Genomic DNA, 24188 nt, shown 5'->3' with positions numbered 1-24188 from the left:
CGTTTCCATTATTATCATATCTGTTTCGGTGATCTGTGATCAGTGATGTCTGATGTTACAGTTGTGACTATCTCGGGGTGCCACAAACCATGCCCATATAAGACGGTGAACTCAAAACTGATTGTTGAAATGACAACAAAGGATTTAGAACATTACATGAACTTAGCTGATAAAGCAGTGGGAGGGTTTGAGACGACTGACTCCAATTTTGAAAAAGGTTCTACTGTGAGTAAAACACTATCAAACAGCATCACCTGCGACAGAGAAATCATTCATGAAAGGAACAATCACTGCGGCAAACTTCACCGCCCCCCGCCTCCAGCAAACACCACCCCCCACGCCCCCAACACCCCCACCACCCCGCTGCCTCCCCGCAGTCAGCCAGCAGCCATCAACATCAAGGCAAGACCCTCCACCGGCCAAAAGATTACAACTCACTGAAGGCTCAGATGACAGTTAGCATTTTGTAGCACTAAAGCATTTTTTAATTAAGGTATGCAGATTTTTTTTAGACATAATGCTATTGCTATTATACACTTAATAGTATAGTGCAGCCATAACTTTTATATGCACTGGGAAACAAAAACAGTCATGTGAGTCATTTTATTGAGATATTCGCTTTATTGCAGTGGTTTGGAAATGAACCTGCAATATCTCTGAGGTATACCTGGATAAGAGAGATGACAGAAACCAAGTTTTGCAAGCTAAAAAGCCAATGACTACACGGTTATTAGAATGTCTGAAATTAAAAAGACTGACCATGCCAAGTGTTAATAAGGATGTGAAGCAAGTGGAACTTTTATACACTGCTGGGAGGATTATAAAATGGTATAACCACTTTAGAAAACAGCTTGGCAGTTTCTATGAAAACTAAACATATTTACCATGTGACCCAGCCATTCCGTTCTTAGTTCTTCAGGAGGCATGAAGTATATGTCCATAGAAAAGCATGCACACAAATGTTCACGGCAGCTTTATCCATAACAGCTAAAAACCAGAAACAAAACAAAGCAAATGTGCTATATCCATATACTACTACTACTACTACTACTCAGCAATGAACTGCTGATATAGGCAAAAACATGGCTGAATCTCAAAATAATTACACTGAGTGAAAGACAGACGAGAAGAGTACAAACTGCATGATTCCATTTATATAAAACTCTAGAAAATGCAAACTAATCTACAGTGACAGAGAGTAGATTAGTGGTTGCCGAGGAATGGGGAGGGACAGAGACAGAGATTACAAAGAGGCTGAGGAACTTCTGGGGATGAGGAATATGTTCGTCATCTTGACTGTGGTGATGGTTTCACGTGTGTACACAGAGGTCAAATTGTACAGATGCTGCTGACAGGTGAAGTAAGATGAGGACTGAGAACTGACCATTTAACTCAGCAACATGGTGGTCATCTGTGACCCTGAGGAGCAGTTTTGGTGGAGCAAGAGGGATACAGGCTTGACTGGAATGCGTTCACGAGAGAACAAGAGAAAGGGATTCAAGACAGTGAGTACAGACAACTCTTTCCAGGGATGCTGTTTACAGGGTTAGGGTTACAGAAATGGGACCTATATGCAGGTTACTGTATGTCAATTATAGCTCAATAAACCGGTTTTTTTTTTTTTTTAAGCAGATGGACAAATAACTGACTTAGCAAACCTGAGCTAGTTGACCTTGGTGCTGGCAGTGAAGAAAAAGAAGCAATCCCCTCACGGTCCGCAAATACAACCCCAGAAGCTTCAAGAACTAGCAGTGCCAGGCACCTCTAGGAGAGGAGAGGAAGGTAGGGCTACAAACAGTCAACACACCTCTTTACTCAGGCAGATGTTTAGAGGTTTATCCCTTGAAGAGAGTTAAACATAGGGTCTCTGGACAGGGGGACACCAGACACAGTTGAGGCAAGGGCATAGTTCTCGAAACGGGGAATAAGCAGAAGTTCACAGACTGAATGCTGAGACCCCCAGCCTACCCACCTCCTACAATGCTGGCAGCCAGGCAGGAGATTAGAAGTTCTCTAGCAACTAAGATCCCATAAAGAACAAAGATCTAAAAATACTGACATGCGGGTTTCCCCACATGGCCCAGATAGAGCACTCTACAATGGAAACCACAGACAAAGAAAGCTGCTAATCAGCTTCTGAGTACCCCACTCTTGAAAGTCAACAGTGGACAAGAGATCACCAAATATTTGAAGAAAGAATCTAACATATTACACCCAGGTTAAAACAAAAGAAAAGAAAGCAGCTTGGAGGAAACACACTACTCAGGAAGAACTCTTAAGACTATACATACATATATACACCAGGTATATCCCCAGAGAAATAAAATGTATGACAAGAAATAAAAATACTCAACAGAGGAGAAAATAAAGCTGAGGAAATGTCTTAGGAAGTGGTGGGGGGGGGAGAGAAAAGAAAAAAAAGACAGAAAGAACTGGAAAACTGAAGAGAAAAAAAAAGAAGAAAATCAGACGAAAAGTCTAACACCAAATGATAGGCCTTGCAGAAAAAGAAGAGAAAAGAGAGGGTAGAAAAATCACTAACAAAATAATTTCAAGAAAATTTCCGAGGACTGAAAAGATACGAGTCTCCAGCCTGAAAAGGCCTGCAGACACTCTGCACAATGATGAAACACATCCACAACAAGGTGCAGCATCATGAAATTCCAGAATTCTTTGGACAAAGAATTCAAAACAGGGAGGAAAAAACATTAAGATCAGGGATCAGAATGGCTTCTGACTCACCAACAGCAACTTCAGAAGGTGGAAAGCAAAGGAATATTCTGTAGACTTTTATACACAGTCGGCGAGTCAATCAATTGTGATGATAGAGTAAAGGTACTTTCAGACAATCAAGATCTAAAAAAGTTTCCCTCTCATGCATCCTTCCTCAGCAAGCTATCAGAGGGTGTGCTTCACCAAAATAAGGGAATAAGCCAAGAAAGATCCTGACAAGGAGATCCACACAAGTGGGAAGTGAAGGTAATCCCTAGGATGGTGGTGCAGGGAGATCCCAGCATGACGGCCGGGCACCAGAGAAGGGTAACAGTCCAGATTAGAGCAGGCCAAAAGGTTCTGGGAGACGGGGCTTCCCTGGTGGCACAGTGGTTAAGAATCCACCTGCCAATGCAGGGGACACAGGTTCAAGCCCTGGTCCGGGAAGATCCCACATGCCGCGGAGCAACTAAGCCTGTGCGCCACAACTACTGAAGCCTGCGCTCTAGAGCCCACGAGCCACAAGTACTGAGCCTGTGTGCCACAACTACTGAAGCCCACGCGCCTAGAGCCCGTGCTCCGCAACAAGAGAAGCCACCGCCATGAGAAGCCCGTGCACCACAACGAAGAGTAGCCCCCGCTTGCCACAACTAGAGAAAGCTCACGCGCAGCAACGAAGACCCAACGCAGTCATAAATAAATAAATAATTTTTCTAAAAAAAAGGTTCTGGGGGCTTCCCTGGTGGCGCAGTGGTTGAGAGTCCGCCTGCTGATGCAGGGGACACGGGTTCATGCACTGGTCCGGGAGGATCCCACATGTCACGGAGCGGCTGGGCCCGTGAGCCGTGGCCGCTGAGCCTGCACATCCAGAGCCTGTGCTCTGCAACGGGAAAGGCCACAACAGTGAGAGGCCCGCGTATCACACGCACAAAAAAAAAAAAAATAATAAAAAAAAGGTTCTGGGAGAGACTTCTTTAGGAAGGTAAGCTGGCAGAAGAGCTGATGCAACTGATTATCTTGAGGGGAGATTTAGACAACTAGAGAAAAGTTCAGGCTTGAATTACAGCATAGAAAACAAAATAAACAAAAAAGTAACAGTTATTAACTCTAGAAAACAAAACGATGTGTGAGAAAGGAAAAATAATCATGGCATATATATTACCCGGCTGAGCTGTGAACAGTGTTTACACAGACATAATAATGTAAACACTGACTACTGATCTAACCAAATTACAATATAACCAGGAAGGGACAGAAAGTGTGCATGAGTGTAGCAGGAACAAGGGCTAAATCCTCATTTTCATAATGAGGAGTCAATAAATAATGCCTAAAACTGAAAAATATAGTAGAAATGAAACATGTCACTTAGAGATACAGAGATAAATTCATGAATTCAAAAAATAATAGTAATAATTTAAAATATAATTGTTGCTTTAGGAGAGTGGGTTATGTATGGCAAGGTAGTGGAGTGTACAGTCAGCATACACTAGTTTTCATAACAAGCTCTGTAGAATTATTTGACTCTTTAAATTGTATACATGTGTGCTTCCCTGGTGGCGCAGTGGTTGAGAGTCCACCTACCGATGCAGGGGATACGGGTTCGTGCCCCGGTCCGGGAAGATCCCACATGCCGCAGAGCGGCTGGGCCCGTGAGCCATGGCCGCTGAGCCTGCACATCCGGAGCCTGTGCTCCGCAACGGGAAAGGCCACAACAGTGAGAGGCCCGCGTAACGCAAAAAAAAAAAAAAAAAAAACTGTATACATGTTTAAACTTGGATAAAAATGTAAAAGAGAGGAAAAAAGTCCAGAGTAAACAAAAGCTGGTGGAGATAGGGATACTTCTAAGAACTAAAGTGAATATAAAACAAAAGCAAAAGAACTTTAAATGTACATAATATACTCTAAGTATATTAATTATATAGAAAAGGAACACTCAGAAAACAAAAGATCTTTTAGAGATTAAAAATATGATTGCGGGCTTCCCTGGTGGCGCAGTGGTTGAGAGTCCGCCTGCTGATGCAGGAGACACGGGTTCGTGCCCGGGTCCAGGAAGATCCCACATGCCACGGAGCGGCTGAGTCCATGAGCCACAGCCGCTGAGCCTGCGTGTCCCCAGAGCCTGTGCTCCGCAACGCGAGAGGCCACAACAGTGAGAGGCCCGTGTACCACAAAAAAAAAAAAAAGAACTAGGAAATTAAACTCAAAATTTTTCTGAACACAGATACAGAAAATCACAGAAAGATGGAACATGTCAGAGAAAAAACAACACTAATCCAGTTTAATACCTAAAAGAGAGCAGAGATGATGGAGAGAAGGAAATTAGCAAAGAAATATTAGAAGAGATCTTCCCAAAACTGAAAGACCACACAATCTTAAGATTAAAAGGGCCCAGTAAGTACTCAACACAATGAATAATAAAGGACCCATACCTAGACATAGCTTCGGGCAATTTCAGAAAACCAAGAATAAACAGAAGATCCCAAACATTTCCAGAGAACAAAAACAAGTCACCTACAAAGGAATGAGACTCAAACCAGCAACCACCTTGGACAACATCTGCATGACAGAAGACAATAGGGCATGTGGAAGGCTGAACAATGGTCCCCAAAGAGGTCCACATGCCATTCTAATCCCCAGAACCTGTGAATACCTTACTTTACAAGGCAAAAGGACTTCTTCACAGGTGTGATTAAGTTAAGGCTCTGCAATGGGGAGAGGATCCTGAGTTAGCCAGGTGGGCCCAATGTAAACAGGAAGTCCTTACAAGAGAGAGGCGACAGGGTCAGTCAGAAAAGGAACACTTGGTGTGATGGGATTGCTGGTTTTGAAGATGGAAAAGAGCCATGAGCCAAGGAATGCAGGCAGCCTCGAGAAGCTGGAAAAAGCAAGGAAACAGATGCTCCCCCAGAGTCTCTGGAAGGAGCACAGCCCTGCTGACCACCTGGATTTTAGGATTTCTAGCCTCCAGAACTGTGAGACAATAAAGTTCTGCTGTTTTAAGCCACCAAGTTTGTAGTAATTTGTTGTAGTAACAATTGGAAACTGGGACTTCCCTGGAGGTCCAGTGGGTAAGACTCCAAAGCTCCCAATGCAGGCGACCCGGGTTCAACCCCTGGTTGGGGAACTAGATCCTGCATGCATGCCGCAACTAACAGTTCGCATGCCACAACTAAAGATTCCGCATGCTGCAACTAAGACCTAGTGCAGCCAAAATAAATAAATAAATAATTAAATATTTTTAAAAAAACAATAGGAAACTAATACAGGGCAGTACTTTCAAGTTCTGAGCGAAAGTAATTTTCAACCCAGAAATTTATACCCAATCCATGAAGAATATGTTGATATCAATGACAAATGAGGCAGAGCATTTTTAAATCTGCAAAAAATCAGATCATTTACTCCCCATCCATGTTTGGCACCAAACTGACAAACTGTGATACAGGAAGAGCCAGAACACAGCTCCACCCTAGAAGAGCAAGGAAAGGAAGTCCCAGGAGGACCCAGTGCGCCAGACCCAGAGAACCACCCACTCAAACCGGGAGAATGTAAGAGGAGAGACCGCATGATTTAAAGTTTGGGGGAAGAAGGATTGAGATGATAAAACTGAGCCATCAGGGGAAGAAAAGAATATCTAGAGACCTAGGAAAAAAATGATATAATAGATAAACAGTTCAAATGTGAAGCAAAAAACAAAAAAGAAAAAAAAAACACAAAAAAATAAAAAGAAGAAAAAAACAAATCTGAAGCAAACTAAAATACAGCATGATTTTAAGCAACTGATGGAGGGTTATAAAAAATCTACTTGAACTAGGAACTAGGCACTTGTACTGAACTAGGAACATACTCCTACAGACAGGCCTCTGAACACACAGGAAAGAAAAAGTCATTTTCCAGTCCCTCCCTGCCCTGGTATTACACCCTTATTTACATGATAATAATACACTATAAATGCAGTTGACTGGTTTTCAACTCCCAGGGTCAACATATGGATAGAGTATGGGAATCTTGGTTGCAGTTGCAGGGCAGAATGTAAAAACGTAGTGGAAGAAGAATGGAATGACTACCTCATACCTCTTCCTCCCAAATTTCTACCACCTCCTTCCTTACTCCTCATTCACAATTTATGACCTTGGTTTCTATTTCAAAGAAAACAGAACGATGAAAAGAGAATTTTCAGAGACTCCTACCTATCTGTGTCTACTCACATACTGTCTTCCCACCTGTCACTACGATTAAACTGTCCCCACTATCAAAGGTCACCATTCCCTAAGGATGCCCTAGTCCCATCTCACATACCTCCTCAAGGACATTGCTACAGATATCCACCCCCATCACCATCAATTTCCCTTCTGCTGCATCATTCTTGCCAACATACAAACATGCTGTTATTGCTCCCATCTCAAAAACAAAACACTTCTCTTGACTCCACATCCTTCTCCATCTAACTTCCCATTTCTCTGCTCCCTTCTAAAGTAACATTCCTAGAAAGAGTTGGCTATACTCACTACCTCAGATCCCTTTTTCCCGTCCTCTCACAAACCCATCCCAGTCAAGCCTGCATCCCTCCCACCCTACCAAAACTGCTCATCAAGGTAGAGGATGGCCACCATGTTGCTAAATGAAATGGTCACTACTCAGTCTTCATCTTAACCTGTCAGTAGCATTCTCATCTTTCATACCAGAGGATAAAGAAATCAAGAAATAGAGATCTAAACAAATTATTTAAAATTATAAAAGGAAAACGAAATAAAATGAGACTGAAAGTAAGGCAAAGGACTGTTGTCTTCCTGAATGCTTCTGTATTATTTATCATATTCATGTATAATTTTAATAAATTGATTTAAGAATAAGTGTTAAGACACAAATAACAATAATAGAGTAGCATCTTTTTGCAGTGGTCAGGTTATAAAGTCTGAGCATAAAGCAAAAATCAAGTTCTCACAAAACCGCTTTAAAAATCCCGAAAATTGCCCAGAAAGTACAGCACCACAGTCTCCGTGCAAGTTCAACATGGTCAGTTTCTCCCCTCAAACACTACAGCCGCTTCGTCGATTAAACACAAGATGATTACATTTGGGGACCGTGCTGGACAAAGACTGCAGGCTGTAACTGTAACCACTAGATTCGCAGTCTGTCTGACGAGATGCTCACTGGAGAGGTACCCGGAACAAAGAATAACTACGGCAGCCACAGATTCCACCTGCCACCCATGCTTACTCCAGGGCATGAGCACACTGAAAAAGATGGCAGGCAGAATCACTGGCACTACTTAAGCTGTTTCTCTCTCCCTCTTTTTCTTTTGGCCAGGCATATATGGTTAAAGGTGAGTTCATAAAATGTCCATATAAAGAGACTCCAACATACACTGATGTGTATGACTTCACTGTGAATCCAGCAGATAGGGCAATCCTACTACATATGTTACTACTACCACTACGACGATGATGACGACTACTACTTACTACTAGTACTACCTACTACTACTACTGCCTACTACTAGTACTACTACAAGTCCGGGTTGCTTCCTTATGTAACTCATCACAATTAAAGATTGTTTCAGGCCTGAAGACAACCTTAATTCCTAAGAAACCCAAAACAATAAAACAAATGTTCTGATGAGATTGGCTGCGGTAGTTTTCAAGCTTCCACAGCTCTGCGAGCCATCTAGGGCCCATCTTTTCAGAGTGGGTGAAAGAATCTGACACTCTCCTCCTGGGTCCCCCACTCAGTTGCTTTGGAAAAGCACTTGCTCTGTTGACCCTACTTTACTTTCTACATAGTATAAATGCCTAATTAACCACGTTGGACAAATTAGGTAGTAGCTCAACAGGGACCAAAAGTCTTCCTACATAGAACTCATTCTCTAAGAAACAGACCAAACATAGCATAGATTTCAAAGCTGACCAAACATAGCATAGATTTCAAAGCTAAGTCAAGAGGTATTATGTAAATATCAAACAGAAAGTTATCAAGAAATGATTGCCTTCATTTCTCACCTACAGTTTAGGAAAAATAAGAGGATCAATAATACTCTGTGGTGGGAGTCCAGGAAAACAACTGCTACAGATGAGAATTAAATGGTTATAATTCTTCTAAGGGCCAACTTGGCAGTATCTTCCAAAAGCCTTAAAAAAGAAACAAAAGTACGATCCCTTTGTTCCAACAACTGAATTTCCAGGAACGTAGGTCTGTGCTGTCCAATTCAGTATCCACTAGTCACATGTGGCTACTGAGGACTCGAAATGTGGTTAGCCCAAATCGAGAGGAACTGTAAATGTAGAATACACTCTGGATTTCAAAGACTTGACATGAAAAAACATACATAAGATATCTCATTAATATTTAAATATTGACTATATGTTAAACTTTTAATATTTCTTATATACTGCATTAAGTAAAATATGTTACAAAAATTAATTTTACCTGTTTCTTTTTACAATTTTCTAAAAATTTGATTACTAGGAAATTTAAAATTCGTATGTGACTTGAACCATATTTATACTGGACAGTGCTACTTTTAGGCAAAATGCTCGAATATGTATGTACAAGAGTGTTTATCAAAGCATGCTTTATAAAAGTGAAAGGCTGAAATAAACCTGAGTATCCATCAATACAGATTGGCTAAATAAACTGCAGTAAATCAATAAAATGGAATATTCTGTAGCCACTGAAAATGCTGACGTACATCTAAATATACTGACATGAAATATGTTAAGTAGAAAAAAATAAGCTTACAAAATAGTACATACTTGTAAGATTCCATGTTTGTTTAAAAAAGTGTGTGTGTGTATGTGTGTGTAAACACAGAAAAAGGTCTGAAAGGATATTCATCAAAATGACAACTGTTGGTTACCTCTGGGTAGTAAGATTACAGGTAATCCTTATTTTCTTCTTTATGCTCTTATGTATTTTCTGAATTTCTGAAGTAAGCATGACATGATTTTATAATTAGAAGAGTAAAGCTATTTAAAAAAATAATAGCCATCAGCTGAAACAAAAAGATCAATCTTCCTCACACCATCCTGGCTAGATGAAGTCTACAGTAATAAGAGTCCTTAATCTTACACAATGCTACACTTGGAGAAGCTTGCAAGTGCCTTCGTCCCAAGCAATACTTAAACCTATCCCAAGTAATTACGGATATTCCAGGGTTCTACAGATCATTTGTGAGAACTGTGTCATGAACCCACAAAGCATTAATCGAGCTAACACTGAAATAGATGTTCATGGATTTGTCACCTAAGGCAACTAAGTAATAACAAAGGGGGAACTTCCCTGACAATATTGGTTGCCTATGGGATAGGGGACTGGGTAGCAGGGGTACGGGGTGGGAAGGAGGATTTTCTCTGCAGAGTCATTAGCATCTTTTGAATTTTGAGCCATGTGAATACACTGCCTACTTAAAAATAAATAAAATTTAAAAAACAAAACAGAAACATTATCTATCAAGATTCCGATTGCCATGACTTACTCAAAATTTTAAAAGTTGTTCTTTAAGGTGTGTATTAGTGCTGTGGTCAAATTGGCATTAAAATTTTTAGTCTATTCAAGTCAAAATAGTTGAGGGGCTGGGGGAAGGGCCACAGAGGGATGAGAGGGTGAACTCGAACTAGAAGTGGGAAGATGGGGGGCGGGCACAAACAAAACGTAACTTCTTAATAGTGGAATTTGTGTTTATACTCTTAAGCAAGTAAAAAATCTCAACACTTCCTCTATATTTATATTACATTATACTGTGTTCTTGGGGGGATTTTGCTTATAGGAAATATCAAAATGTCAACCATTGTTTCTATTAAAGGTCTTCAATGATATTGCATTTTAGACCTATAATGAAACATGGTGCTCACTGCAATCTGTACTGCATCTCATTAAATACATTAATAACATGCATTTCACTAAAAGGTCAACTTATTATGGCTGAAGTTTGGCTTTCCTTTAATCATTTCATTTAAAGCTATAGAGCAAACTCTGAAAAGACAATAGAGAGCGCCTGTTACAGGAATGCTCCCTCAATTCCCCATCCATTCAAACCAGTTATGTTTATTAAGAAATCACTATTAGTGTTTTTGTGTGGGATGATATTGTGATTTTTTTTTAAATGCTTTTCTCTTAGAGATCCATGCTGATTTACTGATAAAATGATAGGATGTCTGGTGTTTGCTTCAAAATAAAGCAGAAGTAGGGGGTGAGTTAGTATAAGTAGATGAAATAAGATACGCCGTGACTTGATAAGTGTTTAGCTGGTAAAGGTATATGGGTTCACTATACAATTCTCTCTACTTTTATATAGGTTTGATATATTCCATAATGAAAAGTTTTAAACAACTCATGCTGAGGTTTCCTTAAATAACATGCCTTTTTCCTTATATACTGCTGCTACCAACATAAAAGAACTACCTCCTAACGCCACAGAAGTTTTTAAAAGAAAATCAGAGAGGAAAAAGCTAACCTCTTCAGAGGAATGGTTTTGTGCATGGAAAATCCCTTAATTTTGCTAAGGTTACTTCATGACTTACCACTTATGCAACTACTAAAATATCAAAAAATGCCTCTGAAATTATTTCACATCGAGAGGTATCCAACATGTAGTATCAGGGTGATTTGGGGACTAAGTGCGTTGGGGAAGAAAGGAGATATTTGTTTAGTTTCTGAAAAGTAGAGTTTAAGGTGCTTAGGGTACAAAGGCATGCTGCTCGGGACTTAACTGTGGCTGAAATACAGCTGGAAGTCTGCTCTGTTCTAGAGGCTACTGTTAGGACTATGAGAGTAAATGACAGAGCCAAGGAGAGAATATGCCAAGAAAACACAGCCTGAGAACAGGATATTAAATGCAGTGAAACTGACACTGAGAGGATAAAAGAGGAGTCAGAAAAGCAGGAGAACCCACACATCACATGCAGTAGCGCCAAAATCTAAGGGAAAAATTTCAAGGAAAGGTTGAAAGCTTCACGGAGGCAGCAGCTGGGTCTGGCAATAAGGAAATCTCTGATCACCTTCTCACAGTCATAGAGGCCAAAGCTGAATTCTAAGTATTACACTAGAATATAACACTACTGGGCTTCCCTGGTGGCGCAGTCGTTGAGAATCCGCCTGCCAATGCAGAGGACACGGGTGCGAGCCCTAGTCCGGGAAGATCCCACATCCCGTGGAGCAACTAAGCCCGTGCACCACAACTACTGAGCCTGCGCTCTAGAGCCCGCGAGCCACAACTACTGAGCCTGCATGCCACAACTACTGAAGCCCACATGCCTAGAGCCCATGCTCCGCAACGAGAAGCCTGCGCACCACAATGAAGAGTAGCACCCGCTCAACACAACTAAAGAAAGCCTGCGCACAGCAATGAAGATCCAATGCAGCCAAAAGTCAACAAATAAATTTATTTTAAAATAATAATAATAAAAGAATATAACACTACCCGTTTTCCAGAACAAATGGTTAATTTAAATTATATAGGGAATCTGAACACTAACAAAAAGTCAAAAAACACTGGAGACAGTGGGAACGGTGGTTAGTTACAGTGACGACCGTCATTCACAGGGCTGAACACTGCCAAATGCCTCTTTCTGCAGAAGAGGAGAACACATGTACGTAACATTTGTGGTGCGCAGTGTGCCAGACACTGTGCTAATGCTTTATATCGATTACGTCCTTTAATCTTCACAATCATATTATCCCCATCTTACTGTGAAGTTAAGTAACTTGCTCCAGGTCACTCAGCTAATCCACTGCTGAGATGGAATCTAAACCCAGGCAGTCTGACCTTACTGTAAGACCAACCACACTGAAAAGAGATTTAATTAAAGAAATTAAGTTCCAGTGTTTGTTCTGGGGTCAGTACAAATTCAGCCTATGTTCCACACCAGCTATATAACATAGTATAAATTGTTCATCCACAGTAACGTAACCAAGAAGTTTTTCTTAAACTCTGCTCACCAAGATAGGGAAATACACAACATATTATATCATATTGTCATAAAGGTAGAAACAAGAATTAGCTACCCTTCAGATGCATAGAAATTCTGGTAACCAGAAAACGCTCCTAGATAACTAATAAGGACCTACTGTATAGCACAGGGAACTCTACTCAATACTCAATTCCATAATGGCCTATGTGGAAAAAGAATCTAAAAAAGAATGGATATATGTATAACTGATTCACTTTGCTGTACACCTGAAACTAACACAACATTGTAAATGAACTATACTCCAATAAAAATCTCAAAAAAAAGAAAACTCTCCACCCTCCCACCTTAGAATATGTGATACCAAATAAACATTCCTTTCTTCTCCCTCTTCCGCTGCAACCCACCTAGTCAGATTAGGAGACATCTGTCAGATTAACTGGAATTCATCAACGAGGCAAAGAGGCAATTGGTTAAGTACAAAAAGAGATGGGGGAATTCCCTGGCGGTCCAGTGGTTAAGGCACAGCACTCCCAATGCAGGACACGTGGGTTAGATCCCTGGTGGGAGAACTAAGATCCCACATGCCACATGGCACGGTCAAAAAAATAAAATAAAATAAAAATGTTTCTTTTTTAAGTGTTTAAAATGATCGGAACTGTTGCAAAATAAACGTTAAATAACATTAAAACAGCTAAATAACTGAACTGTATCCAAGAGTAAGAATGCGTCCCTTATACCGAGCACTGATAAAACCTTAAAATATCTACATTTTGAGATGAACCCCCAAAAAAGCGGGGACAGGGTTGGCTCAAGCAAGAAGAGTAATGAGTAACAAAGTGGAAAAGGCCTTATTGTGAAACATTTAAGACATTTAATCTAGAGTAGTCTTGGTCTAGGTCTCATTCCAAAGGCATACCGGCAATCAGGGCACTAGGGCGTTAAAAATAGCAGAGAAGTGCCCCCAAAATCTCAAAAATGCTGAAAACCACCAAGCTACCATTTATTTGAGGGAGGAAGCGGGGAAGAGCTGGAGGAGGGGCTACAAAAGACCCACCCTCACAGTAACTGCAGGGTTCCTGACTTCAAGTGTGTCAAGACACACAATCTAAAGACTGGCCCTTGGGAAGTAATTCCTAATTAAACCAAGTAGTCCCCGTCAAGAAAGGTTCACACAATTCCTTACCCTAGAAATCCTACCCATTTATCTTAAATGGCTTAAGGTGATTCTAACCAAGAGGCAGAGCCAAATCAGACTGATGTCCTCCTCAGGCCTCTTTCTCAGGCCAACTCCACGATATTATAAAAACAAGTTTGAAAGAGCAAATGACAACACTAAGTCTCAGCGTGCAAGTAAGGGATGGAGACTCCAGCCTCTGTGCGCTCACCCCGCATCTCTCTCCTCGGCCCCAGTCCTCTGGTGCCACTGGGCACCCAGGAGGCAGCCCCTAGATCGTAAGGCAGAAAAGCTGGGCGAGGCTGTCTCTGCCGTGCATGATCGAGCTCTCTAACTTTGGGCGACTCATTCTCTTTGGGCTTTGGCTCTCTCCTCTGTAAAATGAGGGAGTTGGGAGCCAAATAATTGCTAAATTCCTTTGCTCTTCTAAAATTCTTGGACTTTACAGCCCAGCAATTCTCTTTCACAACTTTTTCCTCCCTCTGCGGTCACCATCCTTCATCACCCTCTGTAACCCAAAGGGAGACAGGAGTAAGGTCATCTCAGCATTTTGTTCTAGAAACCACCCAACAAAGAAAGGCATCCTTTAAGCATGTGATATACAAGTTAAACAAACTGAGGTTAGTCATTCACTGTCTCCCTTTCGTTCTATGCCAGTGGTTTTTCCCTGAGCACTAAAGCAGTAGCTCAGAAAGCCAAGAGGAGGGGGAGGGGAAAGTGAGAGCAGGGCTGGAAAAAAGAGGAACAGGCATGACTCAAGCACCCAACCTGTTTCGATCAAAGTTGCCTTCATTTGATAAGAGGGTTGTACTGCGATTTTTTTTTAAGTTAAAAATCGCCATTTTATACCATATTATGACTAAAGCCAAGTCTTCTCAACTCTGTGGTGCTGTGAATACAATCCCAGTATATCCCAATGAACCCCAGTGGTTCTAAGCATCCCAATATGCGATAAGTATTCTTACTGTTTTTCAAGGCGCTGGCAAATTCTGGGCCACCTTTGTCCTTGAAAATAGGGAAAACATCTGGTTGAGGAAGCTGATTGGTGGTCAGCAGAGCTTTTTGTAGCTTTATCCTTCCTTCCAAGAGCTGGTCCCACAGTGCTGAGAAAGAAAAAAGAATTCCATTCCTCAGTTAATAAAATCTTCCTGGGGCAGGGAGAGGGGGAGGGACTGGAAATCAAAGCAGTCCCTAAGCAGCATGCCTTTACCAGCTTCATGCCATGGAAACACTCTATTTATTACAGGAAATAAATCCGGTGTCTGGACGCAAATTGACTTGCTACATGAGAGAGAGAATGCTACAGCCCAACAAGAGGAGACGCCGCCCTTCCCTTCAACCTTCCACAGCTGCCAGAAGTACTAGAGCAGAACCAGCAAAGCAGCTGAGTGAAGCAACAGCAGGCCAAGCACAGGGGAACAGCGCTTTGGGCCTCTAGGTAAGTGGGGCACGTCACCAACTAATTGGAAGGACACAGGAGACAGCAAACAGCCACAAACAAACAAAAAGGAGATCAAATGTGGACACTCAAAACAAGCAAACAGCAAGCCGTGTACAAACCTATCTGGTTCTTCACAGCTTGGCCTTTCTCCACTTCCTCGGAAACTTTGACCTCGGAGAAGGTCATCACCACCCCGTCATCCTCACTGGTCCTGTCTTCGGCCTTGTCTTCCTCACTCTCACCTTCAAAGTCTTCCTCACCACCCCCTTCCTCCATACCACTCTCCTGCTCTTCGTCTTCCTCGTCCTCACTGCTACCGAGGTCATCCATTCCCTCGGTAAACTTTTCAAAGTCACTGATGCTCTGGACACTGAAGCCCGACGCCTTCCTGGAGTGGCTTCTGCTCCTCTTTTTCCAGGCCAGGCTACTGTCACCATCAGCACACTCCAGTTCCTCAGCACTCACGGCATCCTCACCGGATTCCTCCAGGCCCAGACCCTCTGAATCTCCATCTCCAGACCCTTCCTCATCAGACATTTCTTTATCTAAACAAGGGAGGGAAGAAGGAAAAACAGAAAAAAAAGTTACCTTAAAACAAACACTAGGCCATATCTTTCATTTTAACTAAAGTATTATGACACCTATCCAAAAAAAAAAGCATTACCGTATTCAATGCAACTCAACAAATATTTATTACACATCTACTATCTCTAAAATGCTAAGGGAGAAACAAAAATGAATAAAACATGGGTCCTATGGGATTTCCCTGGCGGTCCAGTGGTTAAGACTCCGCGCTTCCAATGGAGGGGGCTCGGGTTCGATCCCTGGTTGGGGAACTAAGATCCTGAGTGCCACATGGCGCGGCCAAAAAAAAAATAAACAAACAAAAACAAACAAACAAACGGAAAAAAACATGGGTCCTATCCTACTGAAAGGCTCTAGTGGGAAAGGCAGACCCATAAAAACTATAATACAGAGAAGAATTAAAAGCACTTTGACAAAGTTTTGGTAATCAAGAGGAGGAAGAGATTTTAGCTGTGGAGCAAGTGAATTTAAGCAAGGTTATAAGAAAAAGGCAGCCTTTGACCTGGACCTTGAAAAATGGTCAAATTTCATCTGGTGTGAGGGAATTACTGGTTTCCCCAAACCTGCATCTGAAAAAACAGAGTTTATCACTAACTGTCCCAAATGCACAATCTCTGTCACCCTAGTGATGCCTATTAAACACTTATTAAGCACCTATTATGAACCAGCCATGGATAAAAACTAGAGACTGACAAACAGAATGTAATATCTGTGGGGGCGGGTTCACGGTCTGCTAGGAGTGGTGGATATGCATAACCAATAACTACATTAGAAAAGCATTAGTACAGTGTATAGAGAAGGGTGAGAGATGGCTTCATGTGAAGGACACATTATAGTTTTACTTATTAAGCATAAGTAACAGGTCATCAGACAGAAAAGAGGGAAGGAAAGGAAAAGCAGCAGATGCAAAGGTCCAGCACACAAAAGTGCACTGGGGTACAGAATGCTGGGATATGAGGCCAGAGAGTTGCTCAGGGACCAAATCAGAAGGGGTCTTGTCTTCCATGGTAAGGAGTCTGAACTTGATCCTTCAGTAAATGGAATATTAGTTATGGCTCCTGATTTTACTTATGCTTGGGGTATCCTGACACTTACAGGTCTTTAGTGATTATCCAATCTCTTCCATGGTAGAACACAGGAAGCATAATCATACAGGGACCTGTTACCAACAACTTTCTTCATAAAATAAAGATTTTTATGAAAACATGATCTCTTAAGTACTTCTTTAAGTAACGATATATAAACTCAAGACAGAGAAGGCTGTCAAAAACATATATACAGAAACTAAGTGCCAAATAGTAAAGAGAAATAATCCTTTAAGTTCTTTAAATGTATGCCATTTCTCAGATAAAGAAATATTCACAGAGTAGTAGTTTAAAGTATAGATCTTAGAGTCAGACCGCCTTATTTGAGTTCCAGCCTGCACTTACTTGATATATGACCTTGAGCAAGTTACTTAACCAATGTGTCCCTCAATTTCCTTATCTGTAAAATGGGGATAAACAGTACCAACCTCACAGGGCTGTTGGGAGGATTAAATGAGATAATACATGTAATGATATGGTGGTTAACATTTTCTGAGGACTTACTATGTACCAGGCTCTTAGAATTTAAAGGACTTACCATAGTGCCTGACACATGGTGAGAGCTCAATAAATATTATACTGGTCCCAGGACTGGTCTGTTTATCATTCTCTAAGCAAAGAATATGAAATGAGCTTATCATCTGGGAGCCCCAAGGACTGTATCAGGGACTAAATCATGGATATCACAGCATGAGTGATTGTTTCTTTTATATTATCTGTGGATTCTCAACATGGTCCCTCTGACCTCTCTAAAGGAAAGCAAATAGCATCCACTCAATAATCACCATATCCCGCCCCCTTCTTCCACTCTGAGAAACTCACAATCTTTAGAACTATAAGCTCACATCCTCCTAACTGTTGCAGGGAACAGGGAAAGACTATGAAATTTCTACAGTGGCAAAAAAATGAGTGTCACAAATTAATATTATCCAGTGACTTGATGCAAGGCTTGACAAACCAAAGGAAAAGGGTCAAAATCCATGAGTAGCGTGCTCATCAGACACAATGCTTTTTCAACACATAGCCCTCTCCAAATCCAAATATGCAAGGCCTTTTCTCTCACTCCATTTAGGGTGAGCCATTAGTGCCAACATTAGGAGTATAGCTACTTAAGAGCTCCAGACTTCAGATTCCTTACCAAGTGAAATTCAGTACTTCAAAGGGCCCTTTCTAATGTCAAATCAGTGGTTTCTCCTAAGACAGTAAGTGGGGCATCCGGACTAGTTCTGCAGAGAGCATCAAAAAAAAAAAAAAAAAATTTACCCCCAAAAATCAGGAAAGAAAGAGTACCATAGAAATACGTCTACTCACCAGATGAACCTGGCAGAGTCTGCTCCCAATGGTCTGCCTTCCAAGCTCTTCTAGAGGTGGTCTTGCCAGAATACCTCTTGTCTGTGTCCAAGAGGGAGGCTGATGCCAGCTTTCTAATGCTACCCACCGCCAGGAAATCATCTTCCCCATCTTCCCCTTCATCAAACCTGTCAATCACTTTGGCAGCAGTGGCTGTCGGGGGAGGGGGAAAAGTAATCAGAATCTCCTGGTTAGAACACACTTTAATGGTAACCCTGTTCAGCCCCTTAAATTCACGCTTGAACGTCCTCTACAAAATCCCCACCAACTTCCAAGAACAGGGACCTCATCACCTCCCAAGGCAGACCACTTGCTACCTTGCTGCTACAGAAAGCTTTCCTGTACAGAAAGCTGACTCTCTGCATCTACTAGAAGGATATATTTCCATGCCTTGGATCATAGAAAACTAGTCTAATCCCTCTTCCATGTGTGACAGTCAGCTCAAATATTTTAAGTCAGCCATCATCATGTTCTATCCCACTCCAGCCCATCCCTCAGGGAGGTTTTTTTTTTTTTTTTTTTGCGTATCCTGGCTAAACAGCCCCAGTTCCCTCAACTAATTATGCCTAAGAAACGGTCCAGCACTCACATTTATCCCTCCGTATTCTCCCTTCCTGACACTTCTCTGACTCAAGCCTAAAGGAGGATTACTCCCAACTAGACCTTGAACATCAGCTTACAGATCAGAAATATCATTCGTCAGCCGCTAAGCAAGTGTGCTGAAGCCTGAAAAGGCTGAAACGGCACCATGGAAGCCTACTTCTTCCTTCATCCTCCAAGTAGGTTCTCAGGGACAGGCAGAGTTTTTTTTAAAAAAGGATGAGAATTTTTCTTCTCATTTCTAACGCAATGCCAGTAAGGGCATCCTGAAAGATAACCTCCAACCTGCTACCAGACTCTGGCTGCCCGCAACAGCACTGGATCAACAGTTAACCCAAGCCTGAGTCCTCCAGACGCTCCGCCCACCCGAGCACCAATCTAAAACGCGCGTCCGAAGGATTCCGAAGCCCTCCTCCCCTGCCCCGGGGGCCACCCTCCCGGCAAGCAGTTTTCCTCTGCGCAAGGGGAAGGAGAGTAGGGTAGGCGGCGAGGCCCAGCTGCCGGCCCCTCACAAACCGCCCGGGTCCGCACTGCGCCCGGCCCACGGCTCCGCACGTGGCCTTGCCCCCAACAGGCCTCACCCTCCTCCGGGTCGGCCTCAGGATCCGCCTCGCGCGGTCGCGGGTTCAACAACCGTTCCAGCTGCAGCGCTAAAGACTGCGGCCCCGCCATGGTCACCAGGTCTCGCCCTGCGCCGCGCTTCTGAATGTCGCTCTCCCCCTTCCGAGTCCTCTCGCCCAGAGACTGAGCCCCAACACATCCAGGGACGCCCGGAGCCGTGCACCCTGCTCCCGGCCGGCAACTTCCGGGAGGCTCCCGGGAGGGGGCGGGGCTTGCGTCCCTACGTGCGTTACTAAGATGAAGGCGGAAGCGCCCGGAAGGCTGTCGCGTGTGCGCGTGCGCGTGCGCCGAGGGGGTGTGTTGAGCAGCGCGGGAGCGCGCAAGGGCACGGCATCGCCGCTGGCCCGGAACCGAGACATCCTTGCGTGCAGCCTGTGTCCTCTTGTATAAAGTATGTCACAAGATTTGTCCGAGATTTGCTTAGAAATAAAGTGTAGTGTAACCGTGACCCGTGGTGGCTGATTTGGGAAGGAGGAGGAGTAAAGGGTAAGCGTCTCGAAGCTTACGTGTGCTTTAGGGCACGCACAGACTGGGACCAAAAGAAGGTTTGGCATTTCACAATTTGGAGGAGTCTGGGGCCGGGCACATGCCTCTGGCCCCGCGATGGCCACGATTTGGAAATCGTGCCTCAGGGATGGGCATGTGTAAGTGTGCGGTGCACTGCTGGCATTTTTATTAATAGGAATTAGCAAGCGCTATAGCTGTGCGTAAATAAAGATCGATTCTGTAGCTTCTGCAAGTAGCTTTGTCTGTGCAGGGAAAAGAGGTGGAGTGGGGATTACTCTACTGCACACCCATCGGTATTGATATCCTTGCTGTTCAAGGATGAGGGCATACTCAGACACTTGAAAGTAGTGCACAAATGCGGGAAAACTCAGGTCTGCAGTTAGAGGGGCACAGGTAGACTCAAAATATAAAGACCCAATAGGATCAATTTAACTGCACCCAGGCACATAGAAAAATACAATCCCTTTATATGCTCTTTCCTTCATCAAGCATTCCCTGACTGCCCGCTATGTGGCAGGCACTGCTAAATGAGATACAAAGATGAGTAAGTTAGATTCTCTTCTGGCAGTGATCAGCCTAGGGGGGCAGACAAACATGTGAACAGAAACTGCAAAAAGGGATGATCAGGGGAGCAGAAAGTGGTCTATCCTTCCAGTATCTGTTTGAGGTCACCTGTAAAGACCTAGAAGCCCCTAAACGGACACTGCCTCAAATGGATCCAGGAAACAGGGTCAGGGGTGCCCTGTGCCCTTCCTGGGAACAGCCCAGGCCGGTTGGATCCCACAGTTAAACAGCCTGGGGAACCCTCAGTTCTCCAGTGTCTCCTGTGGAACCCAAGGGACATGAGGGTCCCTGAATTCCCTAGTCTCCATACGCGTCCCCAGCGTCAAGAGCAACAAGAGACCACTTGTTCCATGTCCCCTTCCTAGGTGGCGGCAGGAAGCCCTCAGGGTAGATGCCCACAGACACTGGGAAGGGAAAGCTCTCCAGCTAGGATGGTGGCACCGTAGGCAAGGCACTGAGGCAAAGAAAACTGCTTTTTACCACCTGCAATAGAATTCAGTCGAAAACAGCTTTAAAACAAAAACAAAACGAAACAAACCATATCCCCTGTAATTGCAGTCTGGTGCCTGCCGTCTGGGGCCTCCAGAGTAAAAGCAGGCTCCACGGACTGGGACAGGCATGGCCCCGGGCTTTGAAGGACAAAAATGTTTCCCTCACCCCACATTTAGGAAACTACCTCCCCCGGTCCTCTTCCCTTCCTATTTGGGACACTAATAAGGCTTAGGAACCTAGCCTTGGGGTAAAGAAAGGGGAGAAAAGGAGCCGGGAGGTGAGGCAAGGCAGAGAGCACCTCTAGCTGTCATGCAAACAGGACACTGCTGGATAATTCTGGGCAGAAAATGCCTGCTTCCCTACTCTTCTGTCTCTGTCCAGGCACCTACTGACTTGGGAAGCCTTTTGAGGAAGAAATCAAGACCACTCTACTGCTGTTGCACACAACCCAGGGCCCCCAAAATGCTTCCCTGGCTTTCCCACCCCATCCTGAGAGTAGGGAGGGGCCTCCAGGAGTGGAGGAAAGAAGAAAGAGTTCTAGGACTTAAGATGCAGCTCAGAGATGTGGAGGCAGGAGGCAGCAACCTCCTAAATCCCCTCTCTGGGGGGTCCTCCCTACTTGATTCTAGTTTCTTGAGAAGGGAGGAGGGTTTTCCTGATGGGAGTGGGAGTGGAGATGGACGGTGGACTATGGGAGGGGCTATTTCAAAAACTCTACCTCTTAGAAGAAATGTAAACCCTGACTGCCCTTGTGATGTGAGCAGATGAGATGAGGAGGGGGATGGGAATAAATGCGAGCATGCTCCGAAAAAAACAGTCCTCTCCAGAGAAGGTCAGAAGGTCTCCCAGTTCATGGTCCCTCTGCCTAAGGGCTGCAAAGTGGCACACAGATGTAGCAAGAGCAGAGGATAGGCAGGGGTGACATTGGATACCACCCCCCCCCATTGTCCCAATCTCCTGTCTGTTCAGGTGACCAGGAGTTTCAAGAGTTTAGGGAAACCATGTTCTTACCTTTCTCTCTTCTCACATACTATCAAGGGTCCCAGGCCCTTTCCAATGCCTGTCCTGGCTCTCCACGCATCGCCCTCCCCCACCTTGTCTAGCCCTAAAGCAGTTCCCACTTTACCCCATCCTGGAAAAGAGAGGTGGGTGAGCTATGCCTCCCTCGTCCAGGGCAGATGGCAGCTCCCAGTCGCTGGAACCCTGAGGGCAGGTGGCTAGAGGCACAGAGGTGGCAGCTTTGAGATGGCTTCGGGGAGAAACCAGGCGGCCAAGCCCAGGCAGGAGAGGAGACTGCGTTGGGGGTCGGAGGGGACCGCCTGGGCGCTCCCCTCCCACCCTCACGCCTCTCCGGGGAGTGCCCAGGCGCAGTGCGATGGTGCAGCGCTCCTCGGTACCTCAGGGCCAGAGGTGGGCAGCACAGCTCTGATGGGAACAAGAACAGTCCCTGACATCCCTAGACCTCCCCGCCTCGGGCGACTCCACATTTGACTGCTGAAGTTTGCCACCTGTCCAGGGATTCGTTAGGGCTCTGGACACAGCTTCCAAGGGGAAAGACCGAGCAGCTGCCAGAGAGAAGTCAGAGAGAAAAACTGCGTCCACACCGAGCAACCAACTCTAAAATGCTTATCAAGTACCAGATTCCACAATAAGGCTGCTAAATAATTCAGCAGCCTTGATAGGAAAATGTGGCTTCCCAATGAGCATACGTTCAGTTAAATGAATGTCTTTAAAGGAGGCTGGCTACAATGAATAAGTTGGCTATGATTTAATGTATATAAATGCTAAAAGGGCAAAAACAAGGCGATCTGCATACAAAGCAGGTAAATGTGCTGCATGCAGAGGCTAGGAGTTTCAAAAGTCTCCCCAGTATTTCATAAATTTGGATTTCTGAAAGAACACTGTCACATTCCACCCCGATAGTCCTCCCCATTGAATAAGCTGTCATGTGGATGCAGGGAAATATTTATTTTAAACCCTTCTTAGCAAGAAAGATACACTTGGTCGTGTCTTAACAAAATATAAAAACAACACTGGAAATTGCATACCATTTCATGTAAAACCCTTGATTTAAAAAAAAAAAAAAGGAAATAAAGAATCCAGACTGAAATGTAGGTGACATGGAAAAGAAATTCTGGAACTGTGGTAGTGTCTGATAGTAAAACACACACATGTATTTCACAGCAGATAAAATATTTAAATTCCTTCCATGTTTAATGAAGACTTGGAAGGGACTGAACTACTTTTCAGAACCTTATGGCAACTCTCAGTTGAAATCTGATTTCTATATTGGTTATTTTTACTCCTCTTTCAGAGAAAGTAATATGTATCTTGTGCCAAGCAAAATCGTTTTCCTTCTGGGAAACTTCAAATGAAACAAATACTATAAAACAACTATTTCACAACAGTTCTGTGAAAGGGATTAAAGTATTTCATTTATAGCTGTGCTGTACATTCATTTTATGTTATCTTTCAAACCACCAAGTTAGAAAGCAGGATTATCTATGGGAAATGAATTGAAATAGAAAAGGACCACCTCTAACTACCTATTTATAGGTAACTGACGTTCAGAAATCTGGTTTTGCCTGTTTAGAGGGGAGAGGGAGAGAGTGCATGGGGTCTCATGCTTAATGACAGACTGGGACCACTCATTTTTAGCCATGGATTTGATTTCTATTTCCAGTTCTATATTAACTTATCGGCAAACATCTCAATTGTATCCGTTAAAATTCACAGAATGCAAATCTGTAGTTAATAACAGCAGGAAGGCACAGAGAAAAGCTTGGTTGGCATTAGCAAAGGGGTTCAACTACAGCCAAGGTAAAAACAGATCCACCAGTCCTGTCTCTCTTCCTCCTGGCTTCTGAGAGGTCATTCGGCTCCGTCACAGCTCAATTCTAGTTGTTAAAACATCAAATAACACACCAGTTATCTAAACATCAGATTTTCTATTTTTATTAAAAACTCACAAATTTATTCAACATGTTTTCTTTCATACAGTGAATGGTCTAATATGCACTGGAGGTCACACAAGCTTAGGTTTATCAGAACAATAAAAGACATACGAGAAATTTAATATATAAAGAAAAAAGTAGCAGCTGTTGACTGCATATTTGACCATAAAATTTAAATATTTTGGACTTTTATTTTAA

At 43.3% G+C, this 24188-nt stretch overlaps 1 protein-coding gene across 1 annotated transcript in view; it reads right to left on the bottom strand.

Annotated features, from left to right (window-relative positions):
• Positions 1-19561, bottom strand: part of AATF (apoptosis antagonizing transcription factor) — a 99469-nt gene extending 79908 nt beyond the window's left edge. The window contains exons 1-4 of the mRNA XM_079905586.1: positions 19434-19561; positions 18214-18405; positions 15352-15777; positions 14757-14894 (exon numbers count right to left, since the gene is read on the bottom strand). Coding sequence (XP_079761712.1) covers positions 14757-14894; positions 15352-15777; positions 18214-18405; positions 19434-19524 — 847 coding nt within the window. The 5' untranslated portion in view covers positions 19525-19561. The remainder of the gene's footprint in view (positions 1-14756; positions 14895-15351; positions 15778-18213; positions 18406-19433) is intronic.
• Positions 19562-24188: the final 4627 nt, after the last annotated feature.

The sequence above is a fragment of the Stenella coeruleoalba genome (assembly GCF_951394435.1).
Source record: "Stenella coeruleoalba genome assembly, chromosome: 19".
In the NCBI taxonomy this organism is placed as follows: Eukaryota; Metazoa; Chordata; class Mammalia; order Artiodactyla; family Delphinidae; genus Stenella; species Stenella coeruleoalba.
Note: the sequence above shows the minus strand (reverse complement) of the source record. Positions and strands in the feature narration are given on the sequence as shown.